Source organism: Geotrypetes seraphini, chromosome 6 (assembly GCF_902459505.1).
Source record: "Geotrypetes seraphini chromosome 6, aGeoSer1.1, whole genome shotgun sequence".
NCBI lineage: Eukaryota > Metazoa > Chordata > Amphibia > Gymnophiona > Dermophiidae > Geotrypetes > Geotrypetes seraphini.
In genome coordinates this window covers 129,066,489-129,080,824 of record NC_047089.1, presented here as the reverse complement: position 1 = coordinate 129,080,824, position 14,336 = coordinate 129,066,489, and the positions used below count along the sequence as shown (strand labels likewise).

General features: G+C 43.2%; 1 protein-coding gene across 5 annotated transcripts in view; it reads left to right on the top strand.

Annotated features, from left to right (window-relative positions):
- Nucleotides 1–14,336, top strand: part of UBAC2 (UBA domain containing 2) — a 579,805-nt gene that overhangs the window by 41,920 nt on the left and 523,549 nt on the right. For all 5 annotated transcript variants that reach the window (XM_033949111.1, XM_033949114.1, XM_033949110.1 and 2 more), the window contains exon 2: nucleotides 11,264–11,391. In XM_033949111.1, coding sequence (XP_033805002.1) covers nucleotides 11,264–11,391 — 128 coding nt within the window. The remainder of the gene's footprint in view (nucleotides 1–11,263; nucleotides 11,392–14,336) is intronic.

Genomic DNA, 14,336 nt, shown 5'->3' with positions numbered 1-14,336 from the left:
AAATTACCTTCTTACAGCAGCTGGATTATTGAAGCTGCTGTAAGAGGTAATTTAGATTCGCGGCTACAGGGCAGGGAGGTTTGTCGGCCGGGCCTGTTGTCGGTCGATCGGGGGACCTGACCAGCTGTGCACATTCTTCGGGGCGGACCGCCCCCTCCCCCCTCTTTCGTTCGCCATTGCCTTCTTCCTACCTGCCCTGCCGCAGCCGCACACAGCCGACCGGAAGTCTTCCTGATGTCAGCGCTGACGTCGGAGGAAGGGAGGGCTTTGCTTAAGCCCTCCCTCCGACGTCAGCGCTGACATCGGGAAGATTTCCGTTCGGCTGTGTGCTGCGACAGGGCAGGTAAGGAGAAGGAGACTACCCTCGACCAACCCCGCTGCGATCCAACCCCGCAGGAACCCCGGAAGGATGCAGCTCGGGCGACTTCGTTGTGTGAAACGAAGTACGTTATACGGATCACGACATAAAGTTCGTTGTGCGCAGCGTCCGCTGTGCGAGGCACCACTGTATTTCACAGCCATCCAGCCACCACTTCCTCCAGAATGCAGTGTTTCAGTTTCACAGCCATAACTCCTCCCATTCATATGGTGCCACGGTACCATCACACAGCTGGTAGCTATTGTTCCAAAATGTGCTAGTGGTGAGGGAGAAAGGCCCCTGTTCGGCCTGTTAAGTTCAATTCTCCAGTCCCCTTTGCTGCTCACCAAATAAGACTGTTAATGGCATTGCAGATGGGAAAGACCACTTCACTGTCCAAAAGGAGTGAAGCAAGAAACTGGGCCTTTGCTCAATGTGTGAACACATAATATTCCAAAATAAACTATAGGATGAGCAAAAAGACACCTTTTTCAATGAAATCAAGTACCCTTATATACAAATTTTCTCTAAACTCTAAAAACTGTACTGAATTACGACTTTTACACTGCTTTTTTTTCCTGACATTGAAAGCCATTTCTGCTCAGATGTTACATTTTAAAGCAGGGGTGTCCAACCTGCGGCCTTTGATTCCATCAATCAAAATATGCAGGTTTATGAGGGCACTGAGCACATTATACTATATTTCTCATGATTATTTTGATGATGTATTTTCATAATAACATATTGGCAAGAATTATGTAATCCTGTGCAATGCACAGAAATTGTTTTCTGACTTTGTCTCTTTTGAATTGCAGAGATGCTATGCAATGCTGCACACATGACCTTAAGAGACGATAGCAAGAGGCTGCTTGCAAGGAAGGTTTTTTTTTTTTGGGGGGAGGGGCTAGTTGAGGCCGATATCATTGGGGCCCCTCATATTAGGAGGCCATTGGTGTTATACAGTCCCCTGGCACCTCTTGAGCGTTAAGAAGCACAGGTTTCCTGTGTGGGCTTACATAGTAGAGGGCAGTGGCTGACACTCACCTTTGGAGGGTGTCGGTGATACGGATCCAGGCCCTCAAGGAGACATCATGGGTTGGTCTGTGATCATTGTGTCCAAACACATGACTTATGGCACAGGCACAGCTCTACTAGATCCTGTCTCCCCACTAGGGAGTAATTAGGCTCACACTTTTCCACCATCACACCCACTTTCACTCCCTAACTTTCTCAATGACCCACTCTCTGACTCTCTCACACACTCTCCCTATCACACCCTTTCTCACTGCATGTCTCTCAGTCTCTCACACAGTCTCTCCTGTCTGTCACTCTGTCTCTCTTGCTTTCACTTAGCCTGGCACTCTCTGAATCTCTCTCTCTCACACACACACACACACACACACACACACAATCTCAATCAGAACTCGATTTTTTCTCTATCCACCACCAACAACCACCTCCACCACAACTCCAAACTCCACTCCACTACATCCACAAAGAATCATTCTACGTGCAGGGCTATAAATAGACGTGTAGGAAGCTAGTCACGTCCATGTGGGAATGTTTTGACATCATTTGGGACTTTTGCCAGGACAACTAATAGATGACCTACTTTATACGTCTAGTAGAATATATTATCATTCGGGTCTGGACGTCCAGTCATAAGAACATAAGCAATGCCTCTGCTGGGTCAGACCTGAGGTCCATCTTGCCCAGCAGTCCGCTCACGCGGCGGCCCAACAGGTCCAGGACCTGAGTAGTAATCCTCTATTTATACCCTTCTATTCCCTTTTCCAGCAGGAAAATGTCCAATCCTCTCTTAAATCTCAGTACTGTATTCTGCCCTATAACATCCTCCGGAAGCGCATTCCAAGTGTCCACCACACGTTGGGTAAAGAAGAACTTCCTGGCATTCGTATTGAATCTGTCCCCTTTCAACTTTTCCGAATGCCCTCTTTCTTTTATTTTTTGAAAGTTTGAAGAATCTGTCTCTCTCTACTCTCTTTATGCCCCTCATGATCTTATAAGTCTCTATCATATCCCCTCTAAGTCTCCTCTTCTCCAGGGAAAAGAGACCCAGTTTCTCCAATCTCTCAGCGTATGAAAGGTTTTCCATCCCTTTTATCAGACGTGTCGCTCTTCTCTGAACTCTCTCGAGTAATGCCATATCCTTCTTAAGGTATGGCGACCAAAACTGGACACAGTATTCCAGGTGTGGGCGCACCATCGCCCGATACAGCGGCAGGATAACTTCTTTTGTCCTGGTTGTAATACCCTTCTTGATTATACCTAGCATTCTATTCGCTCTCTTAGCAGCTGCTGCGCACTGTGCCGTCGGCTTCATTGACCTGTCCACCATTATCCCCAAGTCCCTCTCTTGGGTACTCTCATTCAATAACATCCCTCCCATCGTATAGTTGTACCTCGGGTTTCTGCTTCCCACATGCAATACTTTACATTTCTCAACGTTGAACTTCATTTGCCATTTTGTCGCCCATTCCCCTAGTTTGTTCAAGCCTCTTTGCAATTCCTCACAGTCCTCTTTAGTCCGAGCTCCCCTAAATAGTTTGGTGTCATCTGCAAATTTTATTATCTCACACTTCGTCCCTGTTTCTAGATCATTTATGAATATATTAAATAACAGCGGCCCGAGCACCGAGCCCTGCGGAACACCACTCGTGACCCTCCTCCAGTCAGAGTAGTGGCCCTTCAACCCTACCCTTTGTTTCCTACCTGCCAACCAGTTTCTGATCCATCTATGTACGTCTCCGTCCACCCCATGGTTCTTCAGTTTCCGGAGTAATCGTTCATGAGGCACCTTGTCAAAGGCTTTTTGGAAATCAAGGTATATGATGTCTATGGGGTCACCTCTGTCCATCTGTTTGTTAATTCTATAATCGATACTCTTCCATAATAGGTTGTTTGTGCTGGATGTCTAGCTCCAGCAACACACGTGCATTTGGGCGTTGCATTGAAAATGCCCCTCCATGTGTAAACGCCCTCTTGTAAGTCTAAACGTTGTTACTGTAGTTCCTATTTCAAGCTGCTTAGAAAGAAATTGTGTATTTATATAAATTTTTACATGGTAAACTCTGCAGGTTGTAAATAATATGACTGGCCTCATATTTATGGCACTATTACTTTTAGTAAATACACACACCAACTCAGTTCATCCCATTATAGTGTAGTCTGTATGCTTAGCTCACAAAATACAGCTAAAATGGTGGTAGCCATGTTAGTCTACTTTTAAAGGTAATATATAGAAATGAAACAAAAGATAAATTAAATAAGGTGATACTTTTTATATTGAACTAACTTAATGCCTTTTTGCTTGGCTTTCAAAGGTAACCTTTCTTCTTTAGGATTACCTTCAAAAGCTAATCTAAACATGCATTAAGTTACAGCCCTATAATATTTCCATCAAAAGGGACATGTTCTTGTTATTAATTAACTATGGTTCATAGACAATGGCGCGAAAGACAAAAGCGCACGCCGACAATTGAACGCAGCGCATGCCGCTGCGCCGCTCTAAATTACAGTTTTTAGGGGCTCCGACGGGGGTTTTTGTTGGGGAACCCCCCCAGTTTACTTAATAGACATCGCGCCGGCGTTATGGGGGGTTTGGGGGGTTGTAACCCTCCACATTTTACTGTAAACTGAACTTTTTCCCTAAAAACAGGGAAAAAGTGAAGTTTTCAGTAAAATGTGGGGGGTTACAACCCCCCACACCCCCCACAGCGCGGCGCGATGTCTATTAAGTAAAATGGGGGGGTTCCCCCCCACGCCCCCTCGTCGGAGCGCTAAAAACAGTAATTTAGAGCGGCGCGCGCTGCGCTCAATTGTCTGGGCGCGCCTTTGTCCCGGCGCGCTTTTGACCTGACACCATTAATTACAGAGGACTCACATAAAACATATTCTCATATACGAGAAGGTATTAATAGATGGTGATTGATGCCTGGAATAGTTCTATGTAGAGGTGGTGGAGACAAAGACTGTCTGAATTCAAGAAAGTGTAGGAGAGGAGGAGATAGTGGATGCTGTGGATGGGCAGACTGGATGGTCCATTTGGCTTTTATCTACCATGTTTCTAAAGCACACTGGAAAAGCATAAGACAGTATCAACAACACAGAGAATAACATCAAACGTACAGAAATATGCAAGTCTGAAGAAATGCAAAAATCAGTTATGGTGTTATCGTGATCATATTTAAATGGCACGTTTCCACCATTATTGACTAGAGGGAAATCTAATTGTGAGGTAGAGGGGTGGGGTTTATTGATGGTGCAGGCTGTGTTTGGTGACCCATCAAATGCATGTAGACAATTGCGCCCTGACAATTCTGCTCCCATGCCTTCAGTTTTAAGGGGCTGGATAACCCCTCTATTACACTTAAAAGATTTCTCCCTTTCAGTTTACAATGCTCCCTTCCCGACAATTCCGCTACACTTAAAAGATTCTTCCCTTTCCCTTTACAATTCTGCTCCCTTCCTGACAAATAATTCCATTCCCATGCTTTCACTTTTGAGGGGGGTGGGGGGGAACCCAAACCCCCCACTACACTTAAAAGATTCCTCCTGATTCAAAATGGGAGTGGCAAGATGGCGGCGGTGTGAGGAGCCGAGTGAGATGCAGTAAAGATCTAACTGCCTCTGCTTTCCTGCATTTTGTACCTTGTTTTCCTCCATGCTCCATATGAAGATGAAGGGGTGTTTAAGGCCATTTCCTCGCTGGCCCTGGCGTCCACCCCGGTTCAACAATGGATTGCTTCTTCTAGGCTCTCCCAGCAATTGTGCATTCCAGAGTGGAGAGCCTGGCACTGGGCAGAGATGAGAGGGAGTCTTTTGTCCTTTTGGGCATGGAAACATCTCTTTCTCCTCCGGGTTTCCTCAATCCTCCGTGTCCAGCAACTGCTGGGGCGCTGAGGCAGGAGACACATGATTTTGGAAGTGGAGATACCAGGTCTCCCAGCGAGGGCACGACGTCCACGGCAGAACAGCTGATGGCTGGAAGCAAGAGAGAGGAATTTTCATCCTCTCCCACGGAAGCATCCTTGAATAACATCTAGCTAAATCTATGGAAGAGGTAATCAAAATAGCAGATAAACTTGACTCCCAAACTAAAACTGTTGAAATAATGAAATGGATTTTTCAGGCCAAGCCAAGCAAATGCAGGATGAAATACACCATTTGCAGCAGTTAAAATAGCATCAATTAAGGATAATACTTCAATACATAGGAAACTGGAGCAATTTGAGAATTTTAATAGACGACTGAATCTTCGTTTCCTAAATTTTCCACTAATTCTGGGTGTATTACCCCTGGATCTACTAAAACTGTCCCCTTCCTCACGAGGACCCTCCCTCACTAGGACTCCCCTCCCCTTAAACGCCTTTTTCTTCCTCTCAAGAAGCTCCTCATCTATCCAGATTTCCTCTACTCGTAGAACTCCTACTCATATGTAAACTCTAAAGTATTCAGGTATTCATTACCCATAGAACTCCAATTAGCACGTTAGTTTCCCATTAGACTATTATATTGTATTAGACACATTGCATGGTATTGTATCTAGTCCTATTGTATTGTATTGTATTTAGACTCACTGTATTGTACTGTACTATTTTGTATTGTATTGTATTTAGACTTATTGTTTTGTATTAAGACCTTTTGTTATTCGCTGAATGTCCAGCCTTCTTACAATGTAAACCGCCTAGAAGTCGCCTGACTATGGCGGTATAGAAAAATAAAGTTATTATTGTTATTATTATTATAAAAAGGTATTTGATTGAAAATCTAAGAATTTCCTCAAATTGTATCCCTCCAATAAATAAGATCTATTATTTGCCTAATAAAAAGATTTCTGGAAGAGAAGAAGAAAAAGGAAAAGAAAATGGGAAAAAGAACAATGAGATAGATTGTGGTAATGTGACTGCTCTTCTTGAACAAACAATAACAGTTGACAATGATAGAGCTACACTCTTGGTGCCATTTGTATTTGAGTAGGATGTCAACATGATTTTGAAATTATACTTTAAAAATTCTCAAAAATTATTTGGAGAACATATGGATATACCCTGATGTTGCTAAGACTACTCAAGAACGGAGGAAAGAATTTCTATCTTTGCATCAAGAAACAACTAAATTAGGTGCTACGTTCCTTTTGGCATACCCCTGCAAGTGCCTGGTTAGGTACTTAGAAGTCAAGTATACCTTCTTTTCTCTAGACCACCTGAAGGAATTTATAGATGTTAAGAAGATCATCAAGGGGTTTTGGAAAGTAAAGCAGTTCTTTAGATACATTAAGCCTTTTTAATTTTATCTAATTTCCTTTTTTCATCTCTCATATAATTTGACCACTCATTCCCAAATTGTGGTCTAAGAAGGGGATTATTATGATTGATTGATATTGTAAGTTTAATTTTCAGTACCATGACTTGATTTTCCGCCCTGTGTTTAATGGTGCAAGATTTACTCTTGTGAAGTTTAATGTAAAATTAGAAATAAATAAATAAAAGATTCCTCCCTTTCAGTTTATAATTCCGCTCCTTTCTTGACAATTCCGCTCCTTTCCCGACAAACAATTCCAGTCTCATGCCTTCACTTTTGAGGGGGGAACCCCACCCCCCCACTACACTTAAAAGATTCCTCCCTTTCAGTTTATAATTCTGCTCCCTTCTCGACAATTCCGCTACACTTAAAAGATTCCACCTTTTCACTTTACAATTCCGCTCGTTTCCCGACAAACAATTATCCCAGGACAAGCAGTCAGCCTATCCTCACATATGGGTGATGTCATCAGCGGAGCCCAGATGTGGAAGCTCACAAACAGACTTGCTTGAAGAAACCAGAAGTTTCGAGTCGACCGCATGCGCAAGTGCCTTCCTGCCCAGCGTAGGGCGCATCTCCTCAGTTCTCAGTTTTCCACGGAGCCGAGAAGTCCGTCTTTGACTCTCTTCGTTTAACTTCGTTACTTCGTGCCTTCTCTGAATCGCTGTTCTTACTTTATTTCTTTTATTTCTAGTTTAAAAAAAAAATTTTCAATCTTCCGTCCGTTTGCCGGGGCAGGCCGCTCGGCCGCAGCCCAAGAGCTTCAATCTTGCGGTGGCTATTTTTCCTTCTATGTCCCGGCCTGTCACTGGCTTCAAGAAGTGTAGCCAGTGCCAGCGTGCGATTTCCCTTACGGACCCACATCGTCGGTGCTTCAAGTGCCTTGGGCCGGAACATCATCCGAAGTCATGCGAGCGCTGTGCTACTCTTCAACATCGGGCCTTAAATGTCGTCATCTTTTGGTGGAGAAGCTGTTCGGGATGTATTCTTCCTCCGATCCCTCGATATCGAAGACGCCCTCGGCCTCACCTTCAATTGAGATTCCTCCTGCTTCTACTGCTTCCACCGCGAGCCTCATCAGACCTTCGTCATTTGCAGCGGCTCTCTCTTTGACGACACCTGCTGTATCTTCCCCTGTTTCCTCAGGTCAGATAGCTCAGCAGAAAGTTCCAGCGGTGGTACTCAAAGTGCCTAAGACTTCCAAGTTGAAGCACATTTACACTGTCTCGGTGGAATCTCCAGCCAAAGCAGGTGGTCCGGTTTCAGACGTGGATCCATCCTTGCCGGCTTCTTAGCAGACCATGTTGGAGAAGCAATTCATTCAGTTCCTTACTAATATGGGACTGAAGCTTCTTCCTCTCATCCATCCTGGGCATTCAGCAGACTCCTGCGAGGTCGAGCCGCTTTCTTTGCCTCAGTCTGAACTTACACACTCTTTGCAGGAAGCAGAGTCTCTGTGAGTGTCTGGTATGGTATCCAAGCACGTGAAGCAAGGAGCAGAATCTTTGCAAGTGCCTCGGCAGAAATCCTCACACTCTATCCAAGGAGCAGAGTCTTTGGGAGTGCATCGAGGTTCCTCCATCAAGCCTCTGGAGCTTCGTTCTACAGCCTCCAGTCTTATCCATTCTTTGGTGGCATCGGCTGCTTCAGTCTCCGAGGCGAAGTCTCCTCAATCTTCAAGATCTGCTTCCAAGCATCGTTCTCCAGGATATACTCTCCTCATCGCCTCGAGGCAGATGCTTTTCTTCTGGAATGGACGAATCTCTTCCTATATGCATTCCCTCCTGGTCAAGTTGAAGAACGATCATGCCACCATGATTCTGATTGCTCTTCAATGGCCGAGACAACCTTGGTACTCCCTTCTACTTCAACTCAGCAGCAGGGAGCCATACCTTCTACCAGTTTTTCCTTCTCTGCTTACACAGAGTCAGGGATCTCTGCTTCATCCCAACCTACAGTCTCTACACCTGACAGCTTGGTACCTCTCAACATAACTCCTCTTCAGTTTTTTCTCAATCTGTAAAAGACGTTTTAGAAGCTTCTCGGAAGCCTACCACTAGACAATGCTATCACCAAAAATGGACTAGATTTTCTACATGGTGTTTTTCTCAGGATAAGGAACCTCAACATTCCTCCTTATCTTCTGTTTTGGATTACCTTTTGCACTTATCCACTTCTGGCCTCAAGTCTACATCGATCCGAGTCCATCTCAGTGCAATTGCGGCTTTCCATCAGCCTATTGAAGGGAAACCCCTCTCTGCTCATCCGGTGGTTTCCAGATTCATAATGTCAAACCTCCTCTCAAACCGCCTCCTGTGGTTTGGGACCTCAATGTTGTCCTTGCTCAACTGATGAAGCCTCCGTTTGAACTAATTGACAAGGCTCATCTGAAGTATCTCACTTGGAAAGTGGTGTTTCTCATTGCCCTCACTTCTGCTCGACGAGTCAGTGAGCAGGAAGCCTTAGTTGCTGATCCACCTTTCACAGTGTTTCATCATGATAAGGTGGTCCTACGTACTCATCCAAAATTCCTCCCTAAAGTGGTATCGGAATTTCATCTCAACCAATCCATTGTTCTTCCAGTGTTCTTTCCGAAGCCTCATTCTCATCCTAGAGAAGTAGCTCTTCATACTCTGGACTGTAAACGTGCTTTGGCCTTCTATTTGGAATGCACCAAACCACATAGAACTGCTGCTCAACTTTTTGTCTCCTTTGATCCAAACAAGTTGAGACATCTTATCTCTAAGCGTACCATCTCCAACTGGATGGCTGCTTGTATCTCATTCTGCTATGCCCAGGCTGGATTACCCCTACACAGTAGAGTCAAAGCCCATAAAGTCAGAGCAATGTCAGCTTCCGTAGCTTTCCTCAGATCTACTCCTATTGAGGAAATTTGCAAGGCTGCTACTTGGTCCTCGGTTCATACTTTCACATGTCACTATTGTCTGGATACTTTCTGCAGACGGGATGGACAGTTTGGCCAAACAGTATTACAAAATTTATTCTCCTAAATTGCCAACACTCCCACCATCCCATTCTGGTTAATTTGGAGGTCACTCATACATGAGAATAGGCTGCCTGCTTGTCCTGGGATAAAGCACAGTTACTTACCGTAACAGGTGTTATCCAGGGATAGCAGGCAGTTATTCTCACAACCCACCCACCTCCCCTGGTTGGCTTCTCTGCTAGCTATCTGAACTGAGGAGACATACCCTACACTGGGCGGGAAGGCATTCGCGCATGCGCGGTGCGGTCAACTCGAAACTTCTGGTTTCTTCAAGCAAGTCTGCTTGCGAGCTTCTGCATCCGGGTTCCGCTGATGATATCACCCATATGTGAGAATAGCTGCCTGCTGTCCCTGGTTAACACCTGTTATGGTAAGTAACTGTGCTCTCCGTTCTCATGCCTTCATTTTGAGTTTACAATTCTGCTCCCTTTCCGAAAATTCCGCTACACTTACAATTGCGCCCCGACAATTCCACTCCCAGATTCTTCCCTTTTAGTTTACAAATCCGCTCCCTTCCCGACAATTCTGCTCTCTTTCAGTCATTAGTGCAATTTGACAGGGTGCTATTGTCCTGCACTTTGTTGTTGGGATGTTAGGAGGAGGGTCTTGGGAGTGTCCAAAAATTGATTTGGGATTAAGGCTTTTGTCAGAAGTGGTATCTGTGTTAGGGGCCGGACCAGAAGATATTCGCAGTATTTCACCATTCGCGGTCCGACTCTTCCCCTATCCCCCTTGAATCCGGAGGGAGAAGTGTACTGTGGCGGCCTTACACTCCGCCTGGTCCCGGCCGGGTTCAATACTCTCGTAGAAGATTCTCATTAGGAAGTGAAATCAAATAACAAGCACAGCCAGAAGTGATTGCATAAAGAATATAATGAGCAGAAATAGGCTTCAGAAAGATACATCAAGAATATTCTGGATTGCAAATGTACAGACATAGACATAAGCTTTACAAATACAGAGTGGATTCAGAGACTGCTTCTGTGCTCTTGTGAATGAGAAAGAAAAGACAGTTTCCCGAATAGGTGCTGTGAGGACAAAGGAAGAGAGAGAGAGAGAGGTAGAGAAGAGGGGAGGGGGTGATATCCAGGCTTCAGGTTCCAGAGAGAGAGAGACCGGGCTGTTGCAGAGAGGAGGCTTTTATAGATTGGAATCTTATTGTATTTCCCAGTATCTTTCTGTTTATAATTTGTAAACTGTTTGAAACAATGGTTAGTTTAATTTATAAGGAAGGTGTAACACTTACAGGAATGGTAGATGGGATTAATCTCTGGCTTCTTTGTCCCATTCAAGTAGTATATCGTATTGATAGACAATCCAGTCTGGCTGGATGCTTAATGTATGAGAATTCTGTGCAGGAGCATTTAGGGTCTATGTGCATCAACATTCCAGAGTCAGATTGATATAATGTCCCATAGGCCTTTGCTGTCATTGGTTAGGCCAATCAAAAATGCTGACCGCTAGCAATGCTAGGCTGACAGTAGTGTTTGTGTTTCTTCTTTAACAGGATCTATTGTGCTTTACAAGTCATAATTATGTTTTGCAAACTCTATTACTTTTTTCTTTTGCAAAAGATAAAGCACCTGTATCAAAGAGTCTTTTGTTGATCCCAAGTGTCCTGTCAATTTTATTGACATTGGTCTTCCAACATCATCAGAAGTTCTTCGCATATAATCTGCAAGCAATAAGAGAAGAGTTTCAGGTAAAAACTGAAGGCTATGATCCTATTGCACTTATCAAATAATGAAAAACTTGGTCTTACATATCAGTGATCATTTTTACTGTTCACTAAAGTTAAAGTAGTTATAATAAAATTAATGCCAAATAACAATTTAAACACCATGTTTAAACCAGAAAGTGATATGTGAGGCCTATTATAAACAAAACAATTGTTTTTCTGCTTAATGTTTATAACTCAAAACAAAATTTTTGAAGTAACTTTGAATTTTTTTGTATAGACAGTAAAACCTTGGTTTACGAGCATAATTCGTTCCGAAAACATGCTTGTAATCCAAAACACTCGTATATCAAAGCAAATTTCCCCATAAGAAATAATGGAAACTCAGAACCACAACCCAAAAACTTTAATACAAAATACTGTATAAGCAGACTGTGTCTCCTCTCGTGAAGGCAATATCTCCACGAGACTTGGCTTTGTATAAGCAAGCTGTAACTCCTCTGGACAGGTCCTGTTTCGATATACTTCGGCAGGAGAAATCAGAACCGCAAAATTCTCCGGTCCGAGAGTTAGAAATGCAATTAATTTCATATAGTGAACCTCTCACCAAAAAACAGCGGCTCAATCATGAACAGCGGCTCAGTCACGCATGATTGAGCCGCTGTTTTTTGGTGAGAGGTTCACTATATGAAATTAATTGCATTTCTAACTCTCGGACTGGAGAATTTTGCGGTTCTGATTTCTCCCTCCTGACGAAGTATATCGAAGCAGGACCTGTCCAGAGGAGTTACAGCTTGCTTATACAAAGCCAAGTCTCGTGGAGATATTTCCGTCACGAGAGGAGACAGTCTGCTTATACAGAGTCAAGTTGTGTGGTTTTTCTACACATGAGCTAAGTTATTCTTTTGTTATTGATGATTGCTTATTGATTTATTCATTCACCATTTCAGACACTATTTTGCAGTTGTATTGGAATTTGTATTGGAACTTGATTTTTTATCAAACCGCCACATTGACTATTTGATTTTTTAAAAATATTTTCATAACCTTTTTTGGATTTTCCTTTGATTGTTTATTCAAGGGGATATTTAGTTCTTGATAGTTTGGGTTCTTTTTATATTTTTGTTTAATTTTGTATTTTTCCTGGTTTTCGCATTGGATGCATGTTGCACTTTATATTTATTCAAGGTTACATGATGTACGGGCAGGATTTATTTAGACGTTGTTCTAAGTGCTTATTTACTCATGAATGCCTGCCCGGGGCTGTTGTTCATTCGGAGGGAAACCCAAGCCCGTACTGAAACCTTTTAGTTATTTATTTATTATTTTTTATCATTCAGAATATTCTTTCCGATTTTTTCTAAGTGCCACACGCCCCCAATGGTGATTTATCCTGGATATTCTTACCAGCTATTTTTCATAGTTGATATTATTTGTTGGTAAATTCTTTTTGGTTTTTTGAGGCCTGCCTAAGAGGAATCATAAGTCACCCATTTTCCAGCATTGTACACATTTAAAATTTCAGGGTAAAGAAACATAAATTGAATTTGTTTATCCACAAGGGTTGCACAAATCAGGTGAAATTTCTAACGGCAATCTTGTAATGCAGGAGAAAATTCTTCAAATATTTTTACAGAGGAGCCTTCGTAGAGCAAAGAATCACGCTTTTCCTTAAAGCCCCGTAAAATCTCCAGTTTATGGATGTAATTAAGCAGCTTAGCAATTACGATTCAATTTTATATATGGTCCTCTAGACCAGTGTTCTTCAACCTTTTTATACCCGTGGACCGGCAGAAAAAAAAGAATTATTTTGTGGACCGGCAAACTACTAGGACTAAAATTTAAAAACCCCGTTTCCGCCCCATCTCCGCGAGCTCGGTCCCCACAAATCAGCTGATCCCATCCACATAAGCCTCAGTTATGATTTTATATTGAATGTATTTTATTAAAGTATAAAAAGAAACAATATTCTGTACAATTGTCATTTTATAAATACAAATAATTCAGAGCAAGGATCAACAAAACCCCTGTCTCCCCTCCCCTTCACATATATCCCCTCTACTATCAAGAAAACTGAACAAGCCAAATTATTACAGAATGCTACACAGGAATATCATGCTAACAGAATATTGCAGTCACACATGACAGGAATAGATTTAGGGGAGTGCAACTAGGGCAACTGCCCCCTGGTCAGAGAGCGCCCTAAGCCAGCTGGAAGCTAAAGAAGCACTTCCTGGGTTTTGCAGTTCCCAGTTATGTCTAACACCAGCTCTAGCAGGATATATATTTCAAATCTGATATATTCTAATCACAAAATAGAAATAAAATTATTTTTTTCTACCTTTTATCGTCTCTGGTTTCTGCTTTCAATCTTCTTTTCACTCTCTTCCTTCCAGCATCTGCCCTCTCTGTCTCTTCAATCCAGCATATGCCCCTTCCATCCACTGTCTGTCCTCTCCCCCTTCCATATGGTATCTGTCTTCTTTCTATGCTCCTCCCCTTTCCATCCAGCTTGTACTCATCTCTCCTTTTTACATGATTCATTCCAGCTTCATTGCTCTCTTCATTTTTATCTCTCCTTTTTACATGATTCATTCCAGCTTCATTGCTCTCTTCATTTTTATCTCTCCTACACCAGATCTATCATTGTTGTCCCTCTCTGCTTATTTTTCTGCTGACCCCTTCCTATCATCAATCTCTCTACTTTCTCATGCCTGTGTCTCCCCTTCCCCTCCTCTAATCTCTCTGCCAGCTGTTTCCTTCCTTTTTTCATTCTCCCTTCCCTCCTCCTCCAGTCCAGCAGTAACTGTTCCCTTCCTCCCCTCCCAGCAGCATCTCTCCTTCTCCCTCTCCAGTAGCAGCTGTCCATTTTTTTCCCTTGCCCAGCAGCTTCCCAGATTCATTTCCCTCCTCCCCTCCCAGCAGAATCACTCCTTCTCCCTCTCCAGTAGCAGCTGTCCCTTTTTTTC